This window comes from Mastomys coucha, unplaced genomic scaffold (genome assembly GCF_008632895.1).
Source record: "Mastomys coucha isolate ucsf_1 unplaced genomic scaffold, UCSF_Mcou_1 pScaffold20, whole genome shotgun sequence".
NCBI classification, from domain to species: domain Eukaryota; kingdom Metazoa; phylum Chordata; class Mammalia; order Rodentia; family Muridae; genus Mastomys; species Mastomys coucha.
The window spans coordinates 80,777,136-80,800,714 of NW_022196903.1; the positions used below are offsets into that span (position 1 = coordinate 80,777,136).

Genomic DNA, 23,579 nt, shown 5'->3' on the forward strand with positions numbered 1-23,579 from the left:
CTTATCCCGTGTCCACCTGGCCAGAATCCCTCGTCCCGCGGAACAAGGGGCCCCCGCGAGAAACCCGGGTCCGCGGCAGGGTACATGTCCAGGAGAGGAGCAGTTGTAACATTGAGAAATAGCCTCAATCAAAAGGCAGAAGGCTTGGAAACAGAAGTGGAGGGGAGAAGCCCACGATTGATGGGTCTGCAGGGGTCCTGAGCCCTTGCAAAGGCTGCCCTCCTCGGGGCAGAGTCTCTACCTGTTATGCCTGTTTACTTATCATTTTTAAGATCACCTCTGTGGCGTCACCTCCTCCACAGACAGTTCATGGCTTTTTTGGGGTCCCCTCCTCTCTGAAATCTTACAGACTTTACACCTAATCCACACAACACATTCTCTCTGTGTACATCCATGTGTGGGCATAACAGAGCCCAGAGGACACCCTCTGGTGCCATTTCTCAGGTGCTGTCTGCTTCATTCTTTTTGAAAGTGTCTCTCATCTCACTTGGAACTCTCTAAGTAGGCCAAGCTGGCTGATGAGTGAGCTAAGGGTCTGCCTGCCCCAATCTCCCCATCTTGGAGTGTGCACTATCACGCCTGGCTATTTTCTTAGGTGGGTTGAGATCAAACCCAGGCACTGACTGACGGAGCTATCTCCAGCCTCGCTGTTCTTTACACTCTTCAGCCTGGTGGGCTCCTTCCATCAACAGCAACTTTCGCAGATTGTTAACGGGATACTGGATACTCAGTAGCTGTTTAAGAAAATTGGTTGAACAACTTCCTGACTTCTGTCCCCTTTGGATAAAACGTGATAGACTTGTAAAATATTTATTTAAAGGAAGATAGTCTTCAATGAAAGCTCCTCAAGGTCCTAAAATCTACTTGCTTTGTACTGTACCAAATCAGTGACTGTTCTCAGTCTCAGGCTACAGCCTGGGGAGGAAAGGGTGCAGGGCTAGGCAACCCAGCTGCGGGTAAGTTGGAAACATTGGGGAAAGGGGATTGAGTACTGACACTTTCTATAGCCAGGCAACTCTGCAAAGTTTACCCTGAGTATAGGAATCTTTTAGTGCTTAAGTGGAAAAAAAATCTGTCCTGTAAATCTGCATGGAATTTCTTCTGGCCAGGGCAGCAGTTATTCACCGTGGCTCTTGGAACCCTGGGACACACTTGTCCACATGGGCATCAAATAAAGCGAGAAAAGTCTCAGCTTCATATTTTAAAATGAGTTTTGCTTCCATGTGACGGGCTGTGCAGGCTGGGACTGGCACAGGCAGGACTAACCCTTTGCTCAGGCCCCAGGGATCCTTTCTAATCTAAAAACCACATCCTCTGGACAAACACACCAGCCTGAGACTTCAAGTCACCTCTTGATGACCACGCCTTCCACCTTCCACAGAACTTCTGCTTTGCCCCAGGAAGTTTCAGTGTTTAATTAGAGTTTCTGCTTGGGGCCTTGGTGGGGAGTAGAGCTCTCTGTGTTTGAACTGGGAGTGTTTCACCATCTTGTTTGACTCCTTCTAGCTATTGAAGTGTGGCTGAGTGATAGTGTGTGTGTACACCATGGTCAACTGTTTTCATTAGAGTCCCTTTGTTACTCTAGGACCCAGGAGAGGGGACCCGATTCTCTAGAGAGAATCAGTTAGTTCAAACTGTATGTGTAACTTAGGTTGACATTGAGTTGAAGATCCCACTGCCCAAGCCTCCAAAGGGCTGGGCTTACAGGCGTGCACTGTCACACCCAGCTCCTTCAAAAGTTTTGTTTAAGCTTCCATCATAAGACACTTAGTGAGTGCCGACTAACCAGAAGGCCTACTGCATGGTGCAGACAGCATTTGTGCAATGCTCACAAACTCTTAGTGTCTTCTGTTTCTTGGTTAGGACACAGAAATACAGACATGGCTACGCAAACAGGAACCAGTCAAGTGATGTCCTAACTTCTCCTCACCCCAAGATCTCCTTCTCCCCAGACTTCTTCCTCTTAGCCCATGGTCATGCCATCCTTTCAGATACAAGGTCTGGCCCTCGGGGATGTCTCAAGTGTCATATCCAATGTTTTAGGAGACTCCTCAGCCACTGGTTCAACACAGAACCTCCCTCAATAGCCAAGCAGCTCCTATCATTCGCCATCTGCCCACAGAGGGAGCTTTCAAACTCAGGTCAGATCTTGTAGCTCCCCTCTTCCAGAGCCCATGTGCTCACATTCTCCATCCCTGGCCACCCCACTGACTATTGCTTCCTCATCTAGCCCACCACTGCCCTTCTCACTCCACCTCGGATGCCCCAGGGTTTTAACAGGAGGGATTTTGGTTTGGAAACTTCCACCCTCCTCTCCCTTCCCGTGGCCTCACAGTTAACTTCCTCACCATCCAGGGCTCTACTCAAATGACACCCATTTACACTGGAGCCCACTCACTGAGGCACTACTAAATCCTCTTATTTAGTTTTTCCCTATCACATATATTATTTTTAATGTAGTATAGAATCATTTCTTATGTTTACTGTTCACTGTGTAGCCTCTACCCTCTATCTACTAATGCATCCTAAGTGCCCAGGAGGGAACATCTTGTGATCAATGACTTTATTGAGTAGGTAAATGAATGGACTTGTATCTCAAGTCTTAGGGTGGCAATAATTTTCTTATAGACTAATAGAATAATGTCAGGTATAAAGGAATATATTGGGAGGTAATTTTAATCAAGAGTCTGTTGAACAGGAGACTTGGTGTCATAATCAGACAGAGGTAATTAGAGGAGCAAATAGAGGCTAGAGTGAGATACAGTGGGCCTTTCCTGGGAATTATTTAAACATTGCAACACATTGGTAAGGCCACCCTTTCGTCTTCAGAGACTCAAATTTAAGTTTGTAGCCTTGTGTTTCCATGCTGCCGCAATCTTGGTCCAAAGATTGTTCACTTTCCAACCTCCCTTGCCCTTGTGGACTCAAGAGCAGTAATTCTTTGTCTGTGGTGTGGTCAGACATACAGGTCCACACTGCTGGAGCACTATGAGATTGGAAGGACTCTGGACCCAAGGTCTTAGGTTTGGGGTATGTTAATCATTTCCTGTAGGTTGACTGGTTCTAAAAGAGTCAGCTCACAAAATAATTCAGTAGAGGAACACTTGAAGGCATTTTGCTCCTCCACAACTATCAAATTTGGTAGTATAATTAATGCTCAGGTAGCCAGAAAGGATGGTTGACCAGATGTCTGAGCAAAGACCATTTCTAAGTAGTGACACTCCTCTATGGCAACCTTAGTCGTTTTGGTCAAGTGAACATTTCCCATTGTCTAGCTCACTTACACTGGCTTATTGCCCACACAGAATGGAGAATGCTTATAAGGCAGTATTGGGAAGGATAGTCATGACCACCATGAAACTCCTGTGCATTTACAGGGTAAAACATTTTTCCTTTGTTTGGTTTCAGGACACAACTGCTATTTCTCATCTACCCATGACTATACTAAGGACACAATACCAATTACTGGAGAGTTCTATCCACATGCTTTTCAGTGGCTAACCAGGAAGGACCTTTGTATTGTAAATACATTCACTGACTACCTCCATTGCAAGGAAGAGCTAGCAGAGAACAAGCACTTAGTTAACAAAAGAAACTATCCAAATAAAGGGGTGCTAAAACATCCCCGTTAGGGGATGGATTCCTTAGATGAGTGAGCTGAGCCCCAGCTGCCCAGATAGGCTGAGCTTTGAGATGGTGACCCTGGTCAGAAGGGAATTCAGAGGCCCAGGTGTTCCCAGTTAAGTACCCCCTTCTCTGAATCACTTTCTCAGAAGGCCTTGGGATCAACAACGTGAGGCTCACGCTTAGCCAACGTAGCAGGAGGTGAACTGGCACGAACACACACTCCCTCTCTTTCAAACATATATTTTTGATTTATTGGGCATCACATTTTAAAACAAAACCATATCTGAGGTGACTTTAGGGGTAGCCAGAAGTGGAAACATCCTAATAGGAGGGATCCATGTGGCAGGAGCCAGCAGAGGCGACTTTGTGTCACCAGTGCAAGGCCCCTTCAGCCTCTCTCTGCCTTCATCAGTTTGGTTTCCCCTAGGGCAGTGGTTCTCAACCTTCCTAACACTGCGACCCTTTAGTATACTTTCTCATGTATGGTGATCCCCACTGAAAACTATTTTTGTTGCTACTTCATAACAGACATTTTGGTACTCTTATGAATTGTAATATAAATATCTGTGTTTTCCGATGGCCTTAGGTGACCCCTGTGAAAAGAGTTGTTTGACCCCCCAAAGGGGTTGTGACTCACAGGTTGAGAACTGCTGCCCTAAATTACTTCCACAATCACATAAACAAGTTTTCACGTTCCTATCCTTAAATAATAGGTTCTCTATAAATCTATACCTTCCTTTAGCTGGTACCCATTTCCTGCTTCCTTAAAAAAACAAAACAAACGAGCAAATAAAGACATGCTTTCTATGTTACCTAATGCCTTCCTGTCTACCCTCTCCTGGTGTATCTCACCCTTCCGACAGACATTGAACCATCTGGACAGGCCAACTAGAGTTCCTCCTCAACACCAGAAACAGAGAACCTGGCACAGCATCACTGGTACACTTCACAGAAAAGCGCACCCTGACCCAGCTGGTATCAGGGCTCAGTGGGCAGAACAAAGAACCAGAAGACATCCACAGCTGATGCTGGGGAAACCTGGGGTGTGAGAAGGGCAGTTGGAAATGATAATGGCAGTGATCTGGAAGGTTCCGACTTACGCAGTGTGTGGTGGTGATGATGACAGAACTGGAGATGAAGGACAGGCCGTCATTCATGCTGACCTGCAGTGCAGCTTTCCTGCAACAAGAAGAGAACCAGCTGCACTTAGACTGGTGTGCGGTCAATAACAGACGGAGAGCCAGGCAGAGCTTGCTCACCTCCCTGTGGGGCCTGACATTCTTCCCGGTAGCAGTCTCCGGGGCCACATATCTGTGGCATCCAAGAGATGCTGAGATGTGCCCGCTTGATGTGTCAAGGCAGGACGTTAACTTTGCATTACAGGGACAAGCAGAGCCTGCCTTTATTTAACCTGTTTGTTATACCTCATGATAAGATAAAGCTCTTTTTCTCTCCCTCCCTCCCTCCCTCCTTCCCTCCCTCTGTCCCTCCTTCTGTCCCTTCCTTTTTTCCTTCCTTCCTTCCTTCCTTCCTCCCTCTCTCTTTCTCTCTCTCTTTTTCTTTTTCTCTCTCTTACTTTCTTCCTTTTTTTTTTCTTTTTTGAGACAAGGTTTTTCTGTGTAGTACTGGCTGTCCTGGAACTTGGCTTTGGAGACCAAGCTGGTCTGGAACTCATAGATCTGCCAGCCTCTGCCTCCCAAGTGCTGGGAGTAAAGCCATGTGCCACTAAAACCTGAGAGATAAAGCATTTTTAAGAGCCATCCAAGTCAATAGGGATAAATTGGACAAACTGTAAGCTGCATTCTCAGCTCTTGTTAATATGGACTCAGTGGTCTGGTGGGGCAGTTTGGTGGCTTCGTTAGACTCCTGGAGGTACAACTGTGGACAGATTGGATTGTCTTCTCCTGGCTTCTATTAGGTCTCCATCATACTATATAATTGTGGGCTGGGTAATAGGACCCAGTGTCACAGGCTGACTGGAGGCACTCAGTCAGAGGTCTCAGTGGGAACAAATGATGAAAAGAGACTGGATTAAGAATGCTAGTGTTTTCCCTGGAGGCCATCTCCTAGAGATCAGGCATGGTTCTGGGGAGGCTCTTTCCTGCTCTGTAATCATCTGGACTCACTGAGCCCCATATTGTCCTATTGTAATCATGAAGCTGACTCTGTTGACATCTCCCCAGCTCTTATTTTAATGGCACCATGAGATGGTCCCTGAATATGAGTTCAGGGAATGTAGGTGAATGGCTGAGACTCTGAGGAGGACTGGTGGAGTGGGAGTGGTGATGGTCATGAACCAGCCACAGCACTTACTTTGCCTTTTTGAGGCTCCTTATTTTGTACAGATAACACTTTCCAGGACACGGGTGGTGACAGGGTGATGTCATGCATATGAGAACTTTCTAGAAATGTGGTTGGGACTGAGTCAGCAGACTCGGGGCTTGAGCTCAGGCTCTTCCACTGGCTGCGGTGTGACCCTGAGCAAGTTGTTCAAATCTTTTTAGCTACCCTTAATGGAAGTCTCATTCACTGTGAACAACAGGGGATGAAGAGAGATTCAAACCCCTGGTGCCCGGTTTGCTATAGCTTTGGCACCATGGTCATTGGCAGAACCTAGAGAAAGTTCCCACAATGATAATGAAGAAATATCTCACTATGCCTCTATCATCCCTGCCTCTTCCTGTCTGGCTGTAGGTCTCTGTGGCTGATGAAAACTTACATGCCAACTTCTTTCAAGATTGGTGCTGGGCACAGCAAGTAAGTGTCTTCCACAGCAAAGGGCTTCTCATCTGTAAAAAAGGAAGTTACAAGGTTATGGTTTCCAATTCTGTATCTTTGGAGATCGTCAACCAAGTCCAGAGGGACAGGATGGAAACAGAGAACCGTGTGAAGGAAAACCTCCTCTTGCCTTGGGGTTATGGTTGGAATATAAAATGTCCCCCGAGAGTTTACTGTTGAAACCAAGTTCCTTGCTGGAAGAGGCGGGAGGTGGGAGGTGGGGTGAAGGAGTCACTGGGGGGGGCAGATACTGCTGCTCTTTTGGTAGTGTTTTCTCTCTCCTTCCCTCTCTCTCTCCCTTTCTCTTTCTCTCACTCACTCTCTCTCCCCACTTCCTCTCTTTCTCTCTGGCTCCTAGGAGGTGAGGAACTTTCTTCCTTTACATGCTTTCTATTTGATTGGCTGAAGAACTGATCCCCCTCTTTGTTTATGTTGGTATTTGTCAGAGCAGCAGGAAGTTGATATAGTTCCCCTTGATGCGCACACGCGCGCGCGCGCGCACACACACACACATGCACACACACACACACACACACACACACACACACAGTGGCACCCTAACACGTGTGGTAGCAGACACTAGAAAAGAACTCGAGGCTCTCTTTCTGAGGCTGCTCCTGGCCCTGTGTCCATCTAAGCTTTTCTCTAAGGAATAGCTGAAGGGCTCTAAGGAGATCCACATTACATCCAGTTTGAGAGAGGCTCTCCTCATGGAGAAAATGCTCTGTCAAACACAAACAGGTAATGGCAAATATCCCTGGCTTTCAGAAGCCAGGTGGCTTTGTCAAGTTTCAGGAAAATCCAATAGGAGATCCGGGAAGAGGCAGCTTTGGTGGGGTTTGGCATGAGCACTCAGTAGACACAAGGATGCCCTGGGGTGCGTCATCTTTAGTAGAGAGCCTTTGTGGAGACAGCTAGTTGATAAAGTACTTTCATGCAAGCACGAGGACCAGTGTTCAAATCCTGAGCATCCTTCTATCCAGGTAGGGTGGTAGGCACCTGAAATCCCAGCATCGCGGAGGCAGAGACAGGCAAATCCCAGGCAGGCTGAATCACTGCTTCCTTCCTGGATAGCCTGCAGGCAGGAGCCACAGAGTCTGGATGCCCAGCCAATAAGCTGCTTGCCACTTTGACAGTTCTGCTAGTGACAGCCTTGGGAGCTAAGGGAGGAAGGGATCTGTGTGTGTGTGTGTGTGTGTGTGTGTGTGTGTGTGACACACACACACACACACACACACACAGAGAGAGAGAGAGAGAGAGAGAGAGAGAGAGAGAGAGAATGTTTCTGTGTGGAGACTGTAGGTTGACATCAGGTGTTTTTCTCTGTTTCTCCATCTTAGTTTGTGAGGGGTTTTCTCACTGAGACTGGGTTTTCCTGATTTAGTTAGGCTGTCTGGACAGCAGGTCATAGTTATCCTCCTGGCTTTACCTCCTCAGTGTTGGGATTGATTACAAGATCATGTTGCTGAGCTCAGTTATTGTTTGCTTGTTTATCATCCGTGGGTGCCAGGGGTTCAAACTCAGGTCCTCGACCCTCTGTGAACCACTTTACCAACTGAACCATCTTCTCATCCCAGGATCATTTTGCAGATGCAAAATGGAGGTTCAGAAAGACAAAGAACCATCTTAGCTGCATAGTGATAGAAGCAAAGCCAGGCCCAGACACAAACTCTGCAGCCTCTTGTCATCACGGAGAGACTTCCTGCTCCAGGGAAGCCTGTGTGAGCCAATAGGCCAAACTCTGCCCAGCATGGCTGACTAGATCTTATATTTATTTCCTGTGGCTGTGGTTTATCCACAGCGCTTGCATACAGTACCTGTGGTGCAGCCCCACCCACAGAGCCCCAGGCAGCCACAGGGTGGCCCCAGAAGGCCTTGTGACTCCAGGCTCCACGCTGTGGTTAGAGCTGGAGGGCTCCTGAGGTGGCTGCAGGCACTGGTGAGCTCCTCCTGTCTCATGTCTCTGTCCTAGCTAATAAGGGGTGAGAGGCAGGCCTTGGCAGTGGGACATTTCTAATTATCCTCTTTTTGTCTTTCTTTCCTGTTCCGGAGACCAAATATTTCTGGAGCAAAGCAGGATGGAGGACAGTGACTGCTTGGGGTACAGCTCCGATGTCCCCGAGATTGAGCCCAGGCTGGGAGGCTGTGGGCTCACTTATAGAGCTGGCATTTTCCTCTCTGAGAGAGACTGTTTGGTTTGGAGCCTGTTTTCACTTTACCACAAAAATGAGTGGCTTTTTCTCCCTCTCTCTTTAAACAAAGGCGGGCCATTTGGTTTCCATAACTCAGATCATCTGAGTCCTTCCTGGAATGGCCACGTGGGAAGCAGGGCCCAGAGACTTCCTCCTTCGCCACAGAGGGGCCCTGTGCCTGGTTTGGGTGCTGTGCCAGCCCCCTTCCCCATTGCAGCCTTTGCCAGTGCCAGTGTGTTGTGCTGTTTATGGGGCCATAATCCACTCCGAGGACAATGGAGCTCTGCTCTCTGCTCTCTGGGTGGCCATTTCACTTCACTGCTCCCTGGCACGGCATGGAATAGAAAAGAGTAATGGAGACCAGGAGCCTGGAGCACTCTGCTCTGTCTTGTTCACAACTAGGGAGAAAATTAGAGGGGTGGGAGTTGGAGACCAGATTTTTTTTTTTTTAGTGAATGTGAAATGCATGTATTTCAGAATTCTAAGCACACTTACGACATATTAATCTAAATCTTTTGTCTATAGGATTCTAATAATCAGACGGAAGTTTGACTTAAATCAGGACTTGAGAACCAATGAGTGTCACTAGAGTGTCATTACAGATTGAACACAATCTAGGACATGGCAGCCAGAAGCCGGCGTGAAGAGGTCAGAGGAGACCCCACCCTGACAGATTCAGGTTCAAATCCCGGGTTTTGCTCTGACTACTGTGTAACTGGGGTCATGCTCATCTATGAACATTGGGTATGACATCATTGGGCTGTTGTGTGTAAGTAAATAGGAATGGATGAAAGCACAAAGTCTAGCACTTGAGACTCAATAAGGACTCAGGAAGCGTCCCTTCACTTAATTACAATGGTACCCGAGTCTTTAAAATCCACCGCAAACGTGAAGACCACAATTTTCAAGATGCCTGAGTGCTTATGTATATTGTTTGGCCTTACTGACATCATTTAGACACTAGGAGTTTTGGAGAAGTTGTGTGTGTGTGTGTGTGTGTGTGTGTGTGTGTGTGTGTGTGTGTGTGTGTAGATAAATATGCATAAGGGTTCATCCATCCTTTGTATACAGGTAAACACATTTATGCTGATTTCGCTCAACACCGTATAGCTGTAGTCTTACAAGACGTTCTCACATCCATTGGGGAGGGAGAGACTGGTACTGTGCTACCACAGCTGGGTGCTCACAAATGCTCATCCCAAATGCCAGTTACTCGAGTTACTGCTACAGTACAAGAAGGGCCAGAGCTGGAATTGAAATGATCAAGACCTTGAACAGGCAAAGCTGGACCCCAGCAGTGAGCACCCCCCCCCCCCCCCAGGGCAGACAATCAGGAATCCCAACCCCATGGCAGGCCTGAAGAATCTCCCCGGAGGCCCCGCTTTAAGGGCCAAGGACTCAGAGTCTGGAACCACACTGAAATGAGCCCAGGCCCAGGTTTCTAACCTCAAGAACATAACATTCTTCAGTTTGGGGAAGAAGTTCCCAGAATTCTTCCCTATAGTTTGGTGACTATGGATTTGGGATAAAACCAAGATTAAAATTCATTAGCGAATCTAAGCACCAATCAGTGGGTTCTTTTTAAAACTGATTAAATAATTAAAATACTTTCCAAGTCTTGGCAACCATTTTTTGGTATAAATATGTATTTCTGGCAAGAAAAAAACAAAACAGAAAAATAGCTCCTAGTCTTTATCTAAGCCTACATGAATTGATGTGAGCCCTTGAAAGCTTACATTCCTGCTGAGCAATTTGCATGAGTTAGAAGAACTGAAGAGTTCTGCTGGGGTGTCCTGCTGTTGCTCTCAGAGCCCCCTGGGTCTAGGGAGCATTGTCACTGCTTGACATGGCAATGCTCCTGTCATGAAGAGCTGAGCTACAGAGATCCATCAAGGCTCTGCCGTGCATGTGCATGGGGATACAGCCCTGGGCAAAGGTTTTTGCTCTGTTCACCACTTAGAGGACAGCAACCAGCCATACTCAGGTGACCGTACTCAGGTGTTGTATTATAAATCTGAATGGGAATTATTATGGAAAGCTTAGCATTTTGTAAACACTCAGCAATTAACTGCAGTAGTAAGGCGGAGCTGCCAGGTTCACTGTCTGTGAAACACAAGGTGAGAGTGTTCTAAACAGAGGTGCTCTTGTCATGGACCCACCACGTTCCGTCAGGACCACAGTGTGTGTGTGTGTGTGTGTGTGTGTGTGTGTGTGTGTACATATATGAGACCCACTTATCCAAATAGGGTTTTAGAACACGTATATATGGTGCAGTGGTTCTCAAGTAGGGACATTTGCCCCGTAAGGGGACAGTTGGAAGCATCGTGGATATCTTCCCAAGAATTATCAGAGACAAGATGAGGAATGACACGGATGTCTCCACAGGAATTATCAGCTTGGGTTGGAGAGATGGCTCAGCAGTTAAGAGCACTGACTGCTCTTCCAGAGGTCTTGAGTTCAAATCCCAGCAACCACATGATGGCTCACAACCATCCATAATAAGATCTGACGCCCTCTTCTGGTGCGTCTGAAGACAGCTACAGTGTACTTACATATGCAGAGGTCCTGAGTTCAATTCCCAGCAACCACACGATGGCTCACAACCATCTGTACAGCTACAGTGTACTCATATACATAAAATAAATATATAATTCTTTAAAAAAAAAGAATTACCAGCTTCACACATGAACATTGTTGGGAGAGATGCCTGGTGCGATGTCTGATGTGGCTCAAGATCTGTCTTCAGTCTGCGGCAGCCAGGCTACAGGCATCCTTCTAGAGCTCAGAGCCCCCGGGTTGTTAGTGCAATGTCCAGAAACTTCAGAATTGTTAAAGCTACCGAGTAGAGGAGAGAGAACATGTCTAGGTAGAAGGAGGAAGGGTGTTTCAGGTTCTTGTGTAGGCTAGGTGGGGCCCAGGCCTTCCTAGTGGCCAATGGCATGGCATCTGTACTATCCTCCTGGGTGAAGCTTCAGCATATAAATGTGGCTCCTACAGGCACTGTACTGCAATCAGGGGCATGACCTGATGGGGTAGGGGAGCTGTAGAGCCCAGGGACCTGATACACAAACATCCACACAGGTCTGGGGTTGAGGGCAGTTACAGCAGGAAAGGAAGAGGGTTGTCTGGGTCACTGTACTTGTAGGGAGAGATATGTGTTAAGACCACACCACTGCCCCAGAAGAGAAGGAGGCAAGAGAGTAAGCCATTGTGTCGCAGGCAAGGGTCAGATGCCCTGCAGGTCTCTGATGGTCCCCACTGACCTCATGCACAAGTTTTGATCTCCATAGCTCACATATCAGTGTTCAAACCTGCTCATCAGAACATCTCTATCTATTACAAAAGTAACATGTGCAATGTAAAAATTCTCAGTTGAAAATCATAATTTCCAGTGATAAACTTTGTGTGTGTGTGTGTGTGTGTGTACGCACATGTGTACATGAGACAAGCTCTTCTCATACTCCAGCCTAGCCTTAAACTCACACAGCCTAGCCTTAAACTCACAGTCTAGCTCAGGCTGTGCTTTCCATATTGGCCTCCTGAGTGCTTAGGGTTATTACTCGTGTGCTACAGCACGCCCAGCTGATAAACATCACAGAGGCCTTTGGGTATAATATTCATTCTCTGTGTAATATTTTTATAGAATTAGGATCACACTACACTTAACCTTGTGGGATTTGGCATTCACCTCTCTCTGAAATTGTTAGAGAAGCTTGTAAGAAAACTAAATGAAGGTAACGGGGCCCAGTGTTCTTACAAATCATTTTCTCCACTCTATAAATCCACACCAAAAATGTCTTGACTGTTGACATTTGTAAAACATACAAATTATTCTCTCAGCAGAGCTTCAGCCTTTTAAAATGTTGTAATCCCGAGCCCAAATCACTGCATACTCCAAACAGCTGTAATTTGCTAAGAATAAATATGCTTTTAAAAACCTTGTTTTCCCCCCACCAGCAACAATTTAGGATTCATGCACAAGGCATGTGCCTTGTGACACACAACTCTTCTGGCTGTGCACAATTAGATTTGGAAGATGTTTACTTTTGGAGTTGCGACTAAGAGGCAAGCCCTACCCCCAAAGCCCAAAGTCATGACCACAGGTCACAGCAAGCTCTAGAAGGATGAAATCTTCACAGAAACCCAGAGGAGGGAGGAGGTCCCTATCCTCACCCCCTGAGCCACAGAGCATGGCACGTGCTGCCGCAGCATGCGAGCTAGGGCCAAAACTGAAACGCACAGGGTGCGAGCGACGGGCGCTCTTTATTGCTTCCCCTCAGCCGACCCAACCTAACCTTTCCCAAAGAATGCTGAGTAAGGAGTTAAACAGCACAGAATTACAGCCTGCCCCGGGGCTCCCAGGGTCTAGCTGTGCTCAGTACCTTCTCTAGGATCAGCCCATGAAAACCACTAAGAAGCAGAAGTGGGGCTGTACTAAGCTCCACTCCATCACTCTATACAAACAGGCACTGTTCAGGAAGATCCAGCCACCTGGTGCAGAGGTGGAGGGCAATGCTGACTTCCCACACAGAACAGAAGAGTAAGGGTGGAGGCAGGCTTCAGAATGGGGAACTTAAGCAAATTTGCCTCAGTGCTGCCTATGAAAAAGACTGTTTTGTGCCTGAGTCCATACAGGGCTTACCACTTCCTCTCGAGGCCATTGAACACTCGATAGCGCCCAACATCCAGTCTGACTGCACATGGGTCCTCGGGCCCTTGCAGATAACTCTGTCAAGCTGCCTCTGTAAAAGTCTCGGTGGCCAAAAACCTCAAAATCCACGCTTCCATGGTGTATGACAACCTGTTTGCTGATTGTCTGAATTTGAGTGATGCAAGCAGTGGCCTACTCTTTCCAGGGTCCACTTTGAAACTAGAACCAAACCTGCGCTCCATCTGAAAGCCAGGGCGGTGGAGACATACACATAGTAAAGGAGAGGTTGCAGGGCTCAAGCGAAAGGAACCACCCAAGAGAGCAGGAAAGAGAGGGGTCGTAGTGTGACCACAAGGCTAGCTACCGAAAATGACGCTCTAAACCCTGGGAGCTGCCTTCCTCTCTCCGATGGGAGATATCAGACAAGCAATCCAATCTCTCTGAGGCACATGCACACCAATCACCTGAACACTGGAGCTGGGGCTTAGGGATCCTGAGAGAACTCACATTTAATGGCAAAGCCATTAAAGGTGGTCCAAAGCCTTGGAATAAGATCACCCAAGCCAAGGTTGTTATCAGGACATCTAGTGGCCTCTGACACTCCGTTTCTCTGAGTTGTTTCCTTATCAGCCAAAATGAGGGCACAGACAACTCCTCCCTCCCAGTGTGACTGTGGTGAAAACAAGGTGAGCTGGGGGAGAAATGTCACAGAGGGCACGTGGACATCACAGAGGGCACGTGGGCAGCACAAGGACAAGCGAGATGCTCAGCAATCGAAAGCTGCTACTCTTAGATGAAGCTTCCTGGGGAAGAATCAAGACCCCACAGGCTCCTTATGTCTCTTCATTCTGAAGCACACAGGGACCTTCTCATGGGAGATCAGCGCCTCAGGAACTCAAGCAAATTGCATGCAGTGCCTTTGACCAGCACACTCCATGCCCTCACTCACACCAAAGGCTTATGCTGGGAAGTTTCAGGTTTCCTCTTCCTTTTCCATTCCCCTTTATCTGCTGACACGGCCGCATTGATAATCACCTCTGGGTACCTGCAGCAGCCCTGGCTCCCATGCGTTTCCTAAGTTGAAATGTATAGTTTCTGGATAATAAGACAAACAAACACCCTGGGCCATTCACATTCAGACGAGGGTTTGTTTTATTTTTGTTTTCTTTTCCTTTTGGAAAGCTGAGCCTCTCTGGGGGAACTTTCAAAATTGCTTGTTTGAGAGAGTCTCTTCAAAGGTTACAGAGTCCCATCCTTTGAGACTGTTCAAAAAGTAAGCCATGGCCAGGCTTGTTAGATAAGAAGTCAAGCTGGGAAGTAATGGTCACATAAAAAGTAAAGCATGCCTGTGGAAGTCTATAGTGAGTATAAAAAGCCAGTGTCTTTGTTTCCACTCCTCGTTACATGGCGCAAGAGCAGTCTGGAGTGTGTCTTATTATCGCATAGTAAACTGTCTGTTTTTTTATTTACTGTGCATAAAATGGGTCATTTCTCAGCTCATACCCCAGTGTCCGCATTTCAGCATTTAATCTGAAGTGGGTTTCCAATTGGAAGCAGGCCTTCTCTTGGCACAGAACACTGAATACTGAAGTCAGAGAACGTGCCAGGATAAACTGATAACATTTGTGCTATTTCCAAGGTATGTTCTTGGCCAGAAGGGACTTCAGCCTGGTGATTGGAAAGCCAACCAACTGCTAAGTTTAATATGTTTGCTAGGCCTAAATAATTACAAAAATATTTAAATTAAGCTTAATAACTTGAGTGAGTTCTTTTCTAAGAGCTGGGCAAGTGTGTGTGTGGAAGAAGTCTTAGAAAACAGACAGAAAGAAGAAAATGTAAATTTACTGGAGTCTTAAGCAGGGGTGGCTGCCGCCAACATTTCCAGGTGTATGTTTCAAGTTTGCTTGTGACTGTGTGTGAAGAGAAACAGTACCAACACACAGCTTTTATGTACTGCTTGTAACTTTGTTTTAACACAGGATGTAACACTCCCTTAGCAGCCTCCTATAATATTAGGAATTATGACGGGTAGACTTGAGTTTTGCATGTGGCTCACCCACCAAGAGACATTTATGTTGCTTTTTAAATGCTCCCTGGCCCCTCTTTCTTCCTTGACTGTCATGAGAAGTAGCACAGTAAAGCAGCCATGTTACCATGTCTCTGTTGACCAGTGGTTCTCAACCTCCCTAGTGCTGCGACCCTTCCTCATGTGGAGGTGACCCCCAACAGAAAATTATTTTCCTTGCTACTTTGCAACTGTGATGTTGCGTCTGCTATAAATGGTAACAGTTTTCCAATCTTAATCTCACTCTCTGAGACTCTTCTCTGTGAAGCCCACACCCATATTTCCAATACGTCTTACTTTCTTCTCTCTCTCAAAATTCCTGCTTGTGTCTATATGAAGAAATCCTTATTAAGTCTCAACTCTACTTTATAGATGTGTTCAAGCAGTGGACTCTTTTTAAGAACTGCCTTCTAAGACGTCTGATGGTGTCCTACCGATCATGTGTAAAAAAATGTTATTCATCTGCATCTTTGCCAATTCTGGGCACTGGGTTTTTGTTACGTTTCTCAGGTTTGCTACAGCAAAGTCAGTGATTGGAGCTGGATGTGGCGCAGGCCTGTAATCACAGTACTCGAGAGGCTGAAGGGTTAGGAATGCAAGGCAATCCTCAGCTACATGGCATGCTGGAGGTCAACGTGAGCTATGTGGGAACTTGTGTCAAGAACAAAACCAAAGGAAAATCAAAGAGAGATGATTGTTTCTACTTCCATGTCCAAGGCCACACTGGGTAGTCTGGGATTAGTGAGCACTGGTTTTTACACTGGTCACTCTTTCTGGTATTAGTGAGCACTGATTTTTACACTGGTCACTCTTTCTGGTATTAGTGAGCACTGGTTTTTACACTGGTCACTCTCTCTGGTATTAGTGAGCATTGATTTTTTTTTTACACTGGGCACTCTCTCTGGGATTAGTGAGCATCGATTTTCATGTAAGTTCCCTTTTCATCCATTTCCCCTGTTCTTTTTCCTTTGGGAAACAGTTTTATTATTTGTGTGCACATGTGTGGACGGAAACCGAGGAGTCAATTCTCTCTCCACTGTGGGATAGATCCAAGGCTTAAACTCTGGTTGTCAACCTTTTGGCCCTGTATTATATATACTATAAATATTTTTCTTTATTTCTTTTTCCTTTTGATTTTTGTTGGGGCTAGTAAGAAGAGAATTTGAAAACATGTGCTTACACCATCAATTTTTTCCCTTAGAGCTTAGTCCTTTTTAAGCTCAATGTTTTATCTACTGGATAATTATGCAAACATTTACTTTTCTAGAAATTTTATATTTTCATGTTCGCATTAAAGCTTTCAGCTCATCTGGAATTTGTTTAACTGTAAAGTGCAAGATAAAAATCAACTATAATCGTTTCTCTAAGCAGTTAGCAAACTGTGCCAGCAATGCTGATCTAAATGGTCACTTAATTTAACACTAAGTTCACAGTGGAGTTTGACTCAGTTTGGATCTGTGTTATTGCTGTTTGCCTGTTATTCCAGTCACACACTGTTTGAATGGTCTGTTTTTTTTTTTCCTATTCTAAAGTCAGCTCAGGCATGTTTCTGCATTTTACTTGGGTAATCTTACAGCTTATTCTTCCATATAAAGTTTAAAATTATTGTTTTAACTTAAAAAGCTCCCATGAGAATTTCCACTGAGATTGTACGAAAAGTAAATATTAAAATTAAAGCAAGTAACACCTTTACAATGCTCTGTTACTTCTCTGTTTAGTGACACTGACATGGTCACTGGTAATATTGACGTAACACCTGTACCCAGGAATGGGCTGCTGTTCATGGCCATGCTGTGAGTCCCACCTGACACACCAAGCCTCTTAACAACCTATGACATAGAAGCTACTGTCATAAGCACTTCACAGATAAAAACCAAGGCACAGGATGATGTGTAATCTGTTACAGTAACAGCTGGAGGCCATGGAGCCAGCACTCTTCCCCAGATACGAAGCTATGCCTGGGGTTTAAACAATGTATCAATTCTCAGTTTCTTTATATTCCCATAAGGTTTTTTTCTTATGTCACTAATATGTCTTCACAAATTGTTCTCAATAGATTTTGTTTATCATTATATTTTTCCCAGGATATTTTTATTTTTAAATATTTTATTTATTTATTTGGTGTGTGTGTGTGTTTGTGTGTGTATGTGTGTTTGTGTGTGTGTTTGTGTGTGTGTGTGTTTGTGTATGTGTGTGTGTGTGTGTTTGTGTATGTGTGTGTGTGTTTGATTCCCTGGAGACAGAGCTACAGATGGTTGTAAGCTGCCTGATGTGGGTGCTGGGAACTGAACTCATGTCCTCTGGAAGAGCAGATGGTGTTTTTAACTTCTGAGCCATCCCTCCACCTCCCTGGACTATTTTCTAATGGTCGCTATTGAATTCTGGGCAAAGGTATTGGTAAAAGGTGAGGTTATATAGTTGGGGGTAGTGGTAGGGGTGAACACAGAAGAGAACAATGACAAATAAATTTCACAATAAAACCCATTAATTGTATGTTAACTTAAAAGAGTTACTGAGAATTAGAAAAAATAAAGGAGGGGCTCATTGTGAAACATCCAGTTTAACAGCCCCCTTATTGCCTAGCAACAGTGTCTAGCAGAACTCTAGTTTCTAGGAATGAACCATCATCCCAAAGTATTTGAAGGTGCTGGTGCTGTCTTCAGTTCTCTTGTGTTTTTCATGATGTCGTGGCACTGCCTAATGGGGTAGAGATGGCCATGTGCAGCTATGAACACTTAAATAAAACCAAGTGAAATTAAAATTGAATTTCTTAATCACACAGCCAGGTTTCTAGTACCAACAGCTACCTGTGGCATGCAGGGACCACACTGGCTGGCTTTCTTGAACACTCCTACCATTTGCAAGATGGCGATGCTAGAACCATGAGCTGGCCATTACAGAGGAGTGAGATGGAAAGCCTCTTTATTTTCTTTTCAACTTTAAAGTAAATGCCCTTCATGGTGATCTGGTATTAGAATGACATTGAATTTACATCTGTACTTGGAGATGTGTGTCACTGTGTTAAGGCAACAGGCTTTTGCTTTCACCTTTGGCATCACTGGTTTTGCTGTGTGACAAGCAAATTCCCTCTAAGATGGTGTCCCTCTCTCTGTCTTCTGCAGCTCTCAAGGCTGGGCTGGAAGTGGGGTGAGTTTGCTGTTCAAACTGCCCTACTCCACTGGCCTGTACTTCTCTGAATGAATGAGGGGAGGGCTGGCCACAGGTGCGCGCCAGAAAAGGAAGAACAAAGGGATGAGAGATCAGAGTTCACAGATCAACTGGCAAGTGCAGGGCTGTCCTGTCCCCTCCTAACATAACCCCCACCCCTATAGTTTGACCTCACAGAAGGCCAGTTCAAAAGTTCACTGTTCTGGCATGAACATCAAATCCTGCGAGTCTCTCTGCCTTTCTTTGGGACTGGGCTTGGAGGGAAGATGGGGATCTACAGTGACATTGGAAGCAGCTTCCACATTGTGGACAATGAAAAATGGTTTCAAACAGCACACACATTTTGGACACACAAGAGCAGTCCTGGTTTTAAATAAAACTAACTGAATGCTTTCAATGTTTGATATTATCCCAAGCCAGCAATTCCAGATGTCTATGAGGAAGCTGCTGCTTGTGTCCAAACGATCAAGAGGGTTTCAAGGTGTCAAGGAGAGAAAAAAAGGTGTGTCCTTCAATTTTCCTAACTCAAAAACAGCTTTAGACCTCCTGTCTCCTGGGGCCACAGGGAGAAGACCCAGAGTGGGTGGTTGAGTTGCATGGGGTTGGGGTCTGCCTTCCACCCTTCCTTCCAAAACCTCTGGCCTGCCAAGCAGGAAGGATAAAGCACAGGAGCACCCAGTGTGATGGAAAATACAGTCCCGGGTGGCTGTTGTTTATCACTGCAGACAGAAGCCAGGAATTGTCCCTGTGATGGACGCCAGATGCAAACAATAACCAGGCTTCCAGCATCTGTCCTTCTGGAACCAGACCTCCCGTCTCTCCTGGACAGCCACTGAGTCACACGTCTTTAAATTCAGATCTTGCCTGCTGCAAACGTCTCCCCGAGGTTCCATTGTTATGACAGTCCTTTTCCCCTCGTGAGATACGCTTAGTTTTACTTCCATATCCCTGACTTTATGTGAGGAATTCACCACAATGAGAGTTTCTTGGCTACTCCCAGCAAGAATCTTCCAGATTGAAAACGTCCCAGAGTCCACACATGCGAGTCCAGTATTCTGGTTTTTGCTTTATTCAGGATTAATCTGTTTAGACCATCTTGTTTTCATTCTTCCTCTAGAGTCTCCAGTGGTTTGTTGAGAAGCCTCAAGCTCCACAGGCCCTAACTAAGTAGGGCCTGCACGGGTGGTGAAGGACTTTGGCCACAGGAAGGAAGCAGGCACTCACTGCCTCCTTAGGGATGGTTCAGTGCTGGGGGTATGGAGGGCACACCAAAAACTCATGCCAAGCCTCATCCTGATCCCCTAGCTGGGAAATCTTGGGTTGTACCTACCCAGGAGGGGTCCAGACTCAGGTCAGAATGAAGAACATCTATAGACCAGCTATTCTCCCTGGAGGCCTCATTAGTACTGAACAGTTCTCTGAAGGCATATAAGAGGCTGTGCTGGCAAACCTACCTATCCCCCCACCCCACACCAGTGTCCTATAAAATGGCTTTGCTGGCAAGACCCTCCCCGCTACACCAGCGACACCAGGACTTACTGAGTGTGACTGAATCATTGATTTTGAAGCTGCAGAGGACCCTGTCCACATTGCGGGCATGTCGGAAGCCATTTCCTCTTACGACCACTTGAAAGGACTCTGAAAAGAGGAACAACAGCACACATTACGTGACCATCACCTGTAAACTTGCTTTCTGTCCACCACAGAGCCCCTGGCTTCGATTTCAGGGAGCTTCAGAATTCCAGGGATCAGGTCACCTAGGAGAACAGGAGCAACAGGAACCACTCACTGACCCCTTCTTCCCAGTGTTCTCAAGGAAGGTACAGAGCTTCTTGCTTGGAAACTCCATCCCTACTTTAGCTCCTGCCTGCATGTCCCCTCCCTCCTCTCACCTCCTCTCTATTAGAAGCTTACACACTTTTCAAGTCTAGATCATTTTAAAACAACCAGAGGGGGGATGGAGGGAAGGATCCTTCACTTCCTCCCCAACATCCCTCCTTCAGTCCAATTTACATTTTGGAATCTCTTGAGAGACTTTCTTTAGACCCCAGGTGCCTCACCAGCTTTAAAAACTAAGGTCCCTAGCACATTAGAGCCTGCACTTAAACCTTTGCTGGGCACGCAGTTATGTAATGGCTGCTCATATCTTGTAGTCTCTTTCTCCCCCAACCAGAACAGCAGTCCTTGAGGTCAGCAGTTTTATGATACCTCTGCAGCAGCTTTCCTCTCTCCTGGGGCCACAGCTTTGTGTAGAAGTCACTGTACACAGCTATGGAACTCTGTGGAGGTCAGCTGTCAAGCATGACCTGCTTGAAGGGACATTGGGTCTTCAGTGCAGGGCCATTTCTCTGTGACTAGAGGAGACCTCATGGGCTCCCATATCAATTTCACACTGGTAGAGTGTGTGTCCAATTATTAACATGTAATATTGTCCTACCAAGGAAAACAGCCAATTAATGACTTAAGAATACCTGTTTATACTAGATATCAGGCAATTGATTTTATTTATTTATTTATTTATTTATTTATTTATTTATTTATTATGTGTGTCTGTGTACCTGCACTTAGAGGCCAGAGGACAACCTTAGCCGTTGCTCTTCAGGAATTGTCTATCTTGCCTTTTGAAGGAGGGTCTCTCTAAAGCAGGATCTCTCCCTGACTTTCTGCTTGACAAGTAGACTGGGCTGGAGGTCCAGTGAGCCCCAGATGCCTTCGTCTCCCCAATGCTAAAGTTCCACGTATGCTCCACCAGGATGGCTTTAAGAGTTCTCTTTTCTTGAACCTGTGTTCTGGGCATTGAACTCAGATCCAGGTGCCAAGCACATTACCAACTTGAGCCATCTGCCCAGATCTCACTCGCCTTTCTCTTGATTACCTGTGTATAGCTGAAAATTGGGGTTTGGAATAATGCTTTAGCAATCTACAGAGGCAGCACAGAGTCAGAAGAAAGTTGCAGCGATCGTAGAAGTGTTTCTGAAGTAAGCTGCTACCCAGGCAGAGACTGTCGGAGCGAGAATGGGTTAGGGAGCTAGCATGTGTGACCCTTTCAAAGTTAAAAAAATGTCATGAGCTTATGTCACATTCATCCCTATGGAATTCAGAGACCTCCTTTGCCAGAGCAATAACTGATAGCTAATGTCCCTCACTGTGCCAGCCCAGTGATGAGCATTGTGTAGATCTGATGTCATTTTCCATCTCCCTGCAGGCCAGGGGGTGCAGCTGAGAAAGTGATTTCATAGACGCTATGAGATCAAGAGTATACAGATTAAAAACCCCTCAGACCTGATCTGGAATCCAGGGCAACCAGGCACCAGGGGCCACTTGCTTAACCCTCATCTGCTATCCTCTTAAGACCATCTGGTAATCCTAATTTTGGACCAGTGCCTCATTTGTCATGACCTACACATGAGCCAGGGACTAATTGTGAGGAGGCCAGAGGGATGGTGACCAGGAGGGCAAAGGGATTAAAGTTCTGACCATTTGCTGACTTACCCAGAACCAGCAAAGCTGGACTCATATCCTCAGGTCAGAGCCTTGGTTGGGAACTTTATTAATCGATATGGTTTTTCAGGACTGCAGTCATGAGCAGTAAGGATTTATATATGCATGTTGATACTTGCACACAATTGCCAAGTTTAGAAAAGTGGATTTAAAACTAGATGCTCCGTACCCTGGCGCATTGCTGAACATCTGGTTCAGTGGGTGGTAGACTCTTACTGCATCTTATTTCCTCGGGGAAGCTAGGAGGAAACTATCTTGTGTTTCTAGTTTGAATACCAGGCATATAGACATCTGGTTGACGCTTCTGCTGATTCTGCATGTTCTGCATGTTTTCTGCCTTGCCTTCGTTCTCCCCCTTGTTTCCTCACAGATCAGCAAAGGGAAAGGAGATGCTGGAAACAGGCTGCACGCCAAGCTCCCGTCTCTAACACCATGTTCAGTACCGCCGGTTCAGCTGTTGAGGCCTCTATAAAAGAAGGTCCCCACATGTCTGGTTGGCCTAGCATCAGGGAGTTGAGGAAGAAAGACAGCAGGGACCCATGATGGGAACCAAACCATGCAACCACTTAGGCCTGGGGAGAAGAGTCGCAGCGAGAGGCGGGCTCTTGCCCTGCCTGGCACAATTTCTATGTCCGTACACACATTTGGTTTCCAGAACAGCTCAAACATCTGACCCAGCAGCCTCACTGGAATACCAGAGCCTTCTACAGAGAAGTTATATAATCCAACTCTGTGTGATGATTCGGTAGCAAGGAGGAAGCAGGTTACACCTCACGCAGGAAACCCACTCTATTGCTCCTCATTCTCAGAACCCCCCTCCTCCCTCTGCCCTTCACAGTTCACTGCTTATAGGAAATGTGCACACAGGACCTTCTGTAGGAGCGTAGCTCCTTAGGCAGTGTCACGGTGGATTGTGGGCCCTTAGGGTAGAATTATCTATGTGCAGTGATCTTTAAGTTAATCTTTGGTGATATTTATCCTTTAAGGAATGTATCCTCGAGGTGGGAGGGGACAGGGAGCTTTTCAGAGGGGAAACCAGGAAAGGGGATAACATTTGAAATGTAAATAAAGAAAATATTAATAAAAAAGAAAAAAGGAATAAAATGAGAATCACAAAAAAGTATTACCAAAGAATAATCTCTATCATTTATACCACTTTCAAAACTATTTATAAAATTTGTCACACAAAACTGAATGAGAAATGCATTTAAAACTTCTAGAAACTAGACCTTAAGTTTTCCAATCTGTATTACTACTGCACACCCAAACCAATGCCTTTTTGTGCACATTGGAAAGTGATATTTTAAGCACAACAAATTTTCACTCTCAGGGCTGCAAGTGTCTTTCAGTCTCCTCCCAAACTATCCCCCCTTCCTCACTCATATAGGAAATACACACACACACACACACACACACAGTGTATCCCTACTTCACATAAGTTCATAAGGATCCTTTGTAATTTTTATACACACACACACACACACACACACACATACACAAACACACACACACATACGGAGTGTATCCCTAGGACACATAAGTTCATAAGGATCCTTTGTAATTTTTATACACACACACACACACACACACACACACA

At 45.9% G+C, this 23,579-nt stretch overlaps 1 protein-coding gene across 1 annotated transcript in view; it reads right to left on the bottom strand.

Annotated features, from left to right (window-relative positions):
• Positions 1-23,579, bottom strand: part of Antxr1 (ANTXR cell adhesion molecule 1) — a 197,672-nt gene that overhangs the window by 96,771 nt on the left and 77,322 nt on the right. Inside the window, exons 10-12 of the mRNA XM_031382461.1 lie at positions 20,021-20,119; positions 6,347-6,416; positions 4,728-4,806 (exon numbers count right to left, since the gene is read on the bottom strand). Coding sequence (XP_031238321.1) covers positions 4,728-4,806; positions 6,347-6,416; positions 20,021-20,119 — 248 coding nt within the window. The remainder of the gene's footprint in view (positions 1-4,727; positions 4,807-6,346; positions 6,417-20,020; positions 20,120-23,579) is intronic.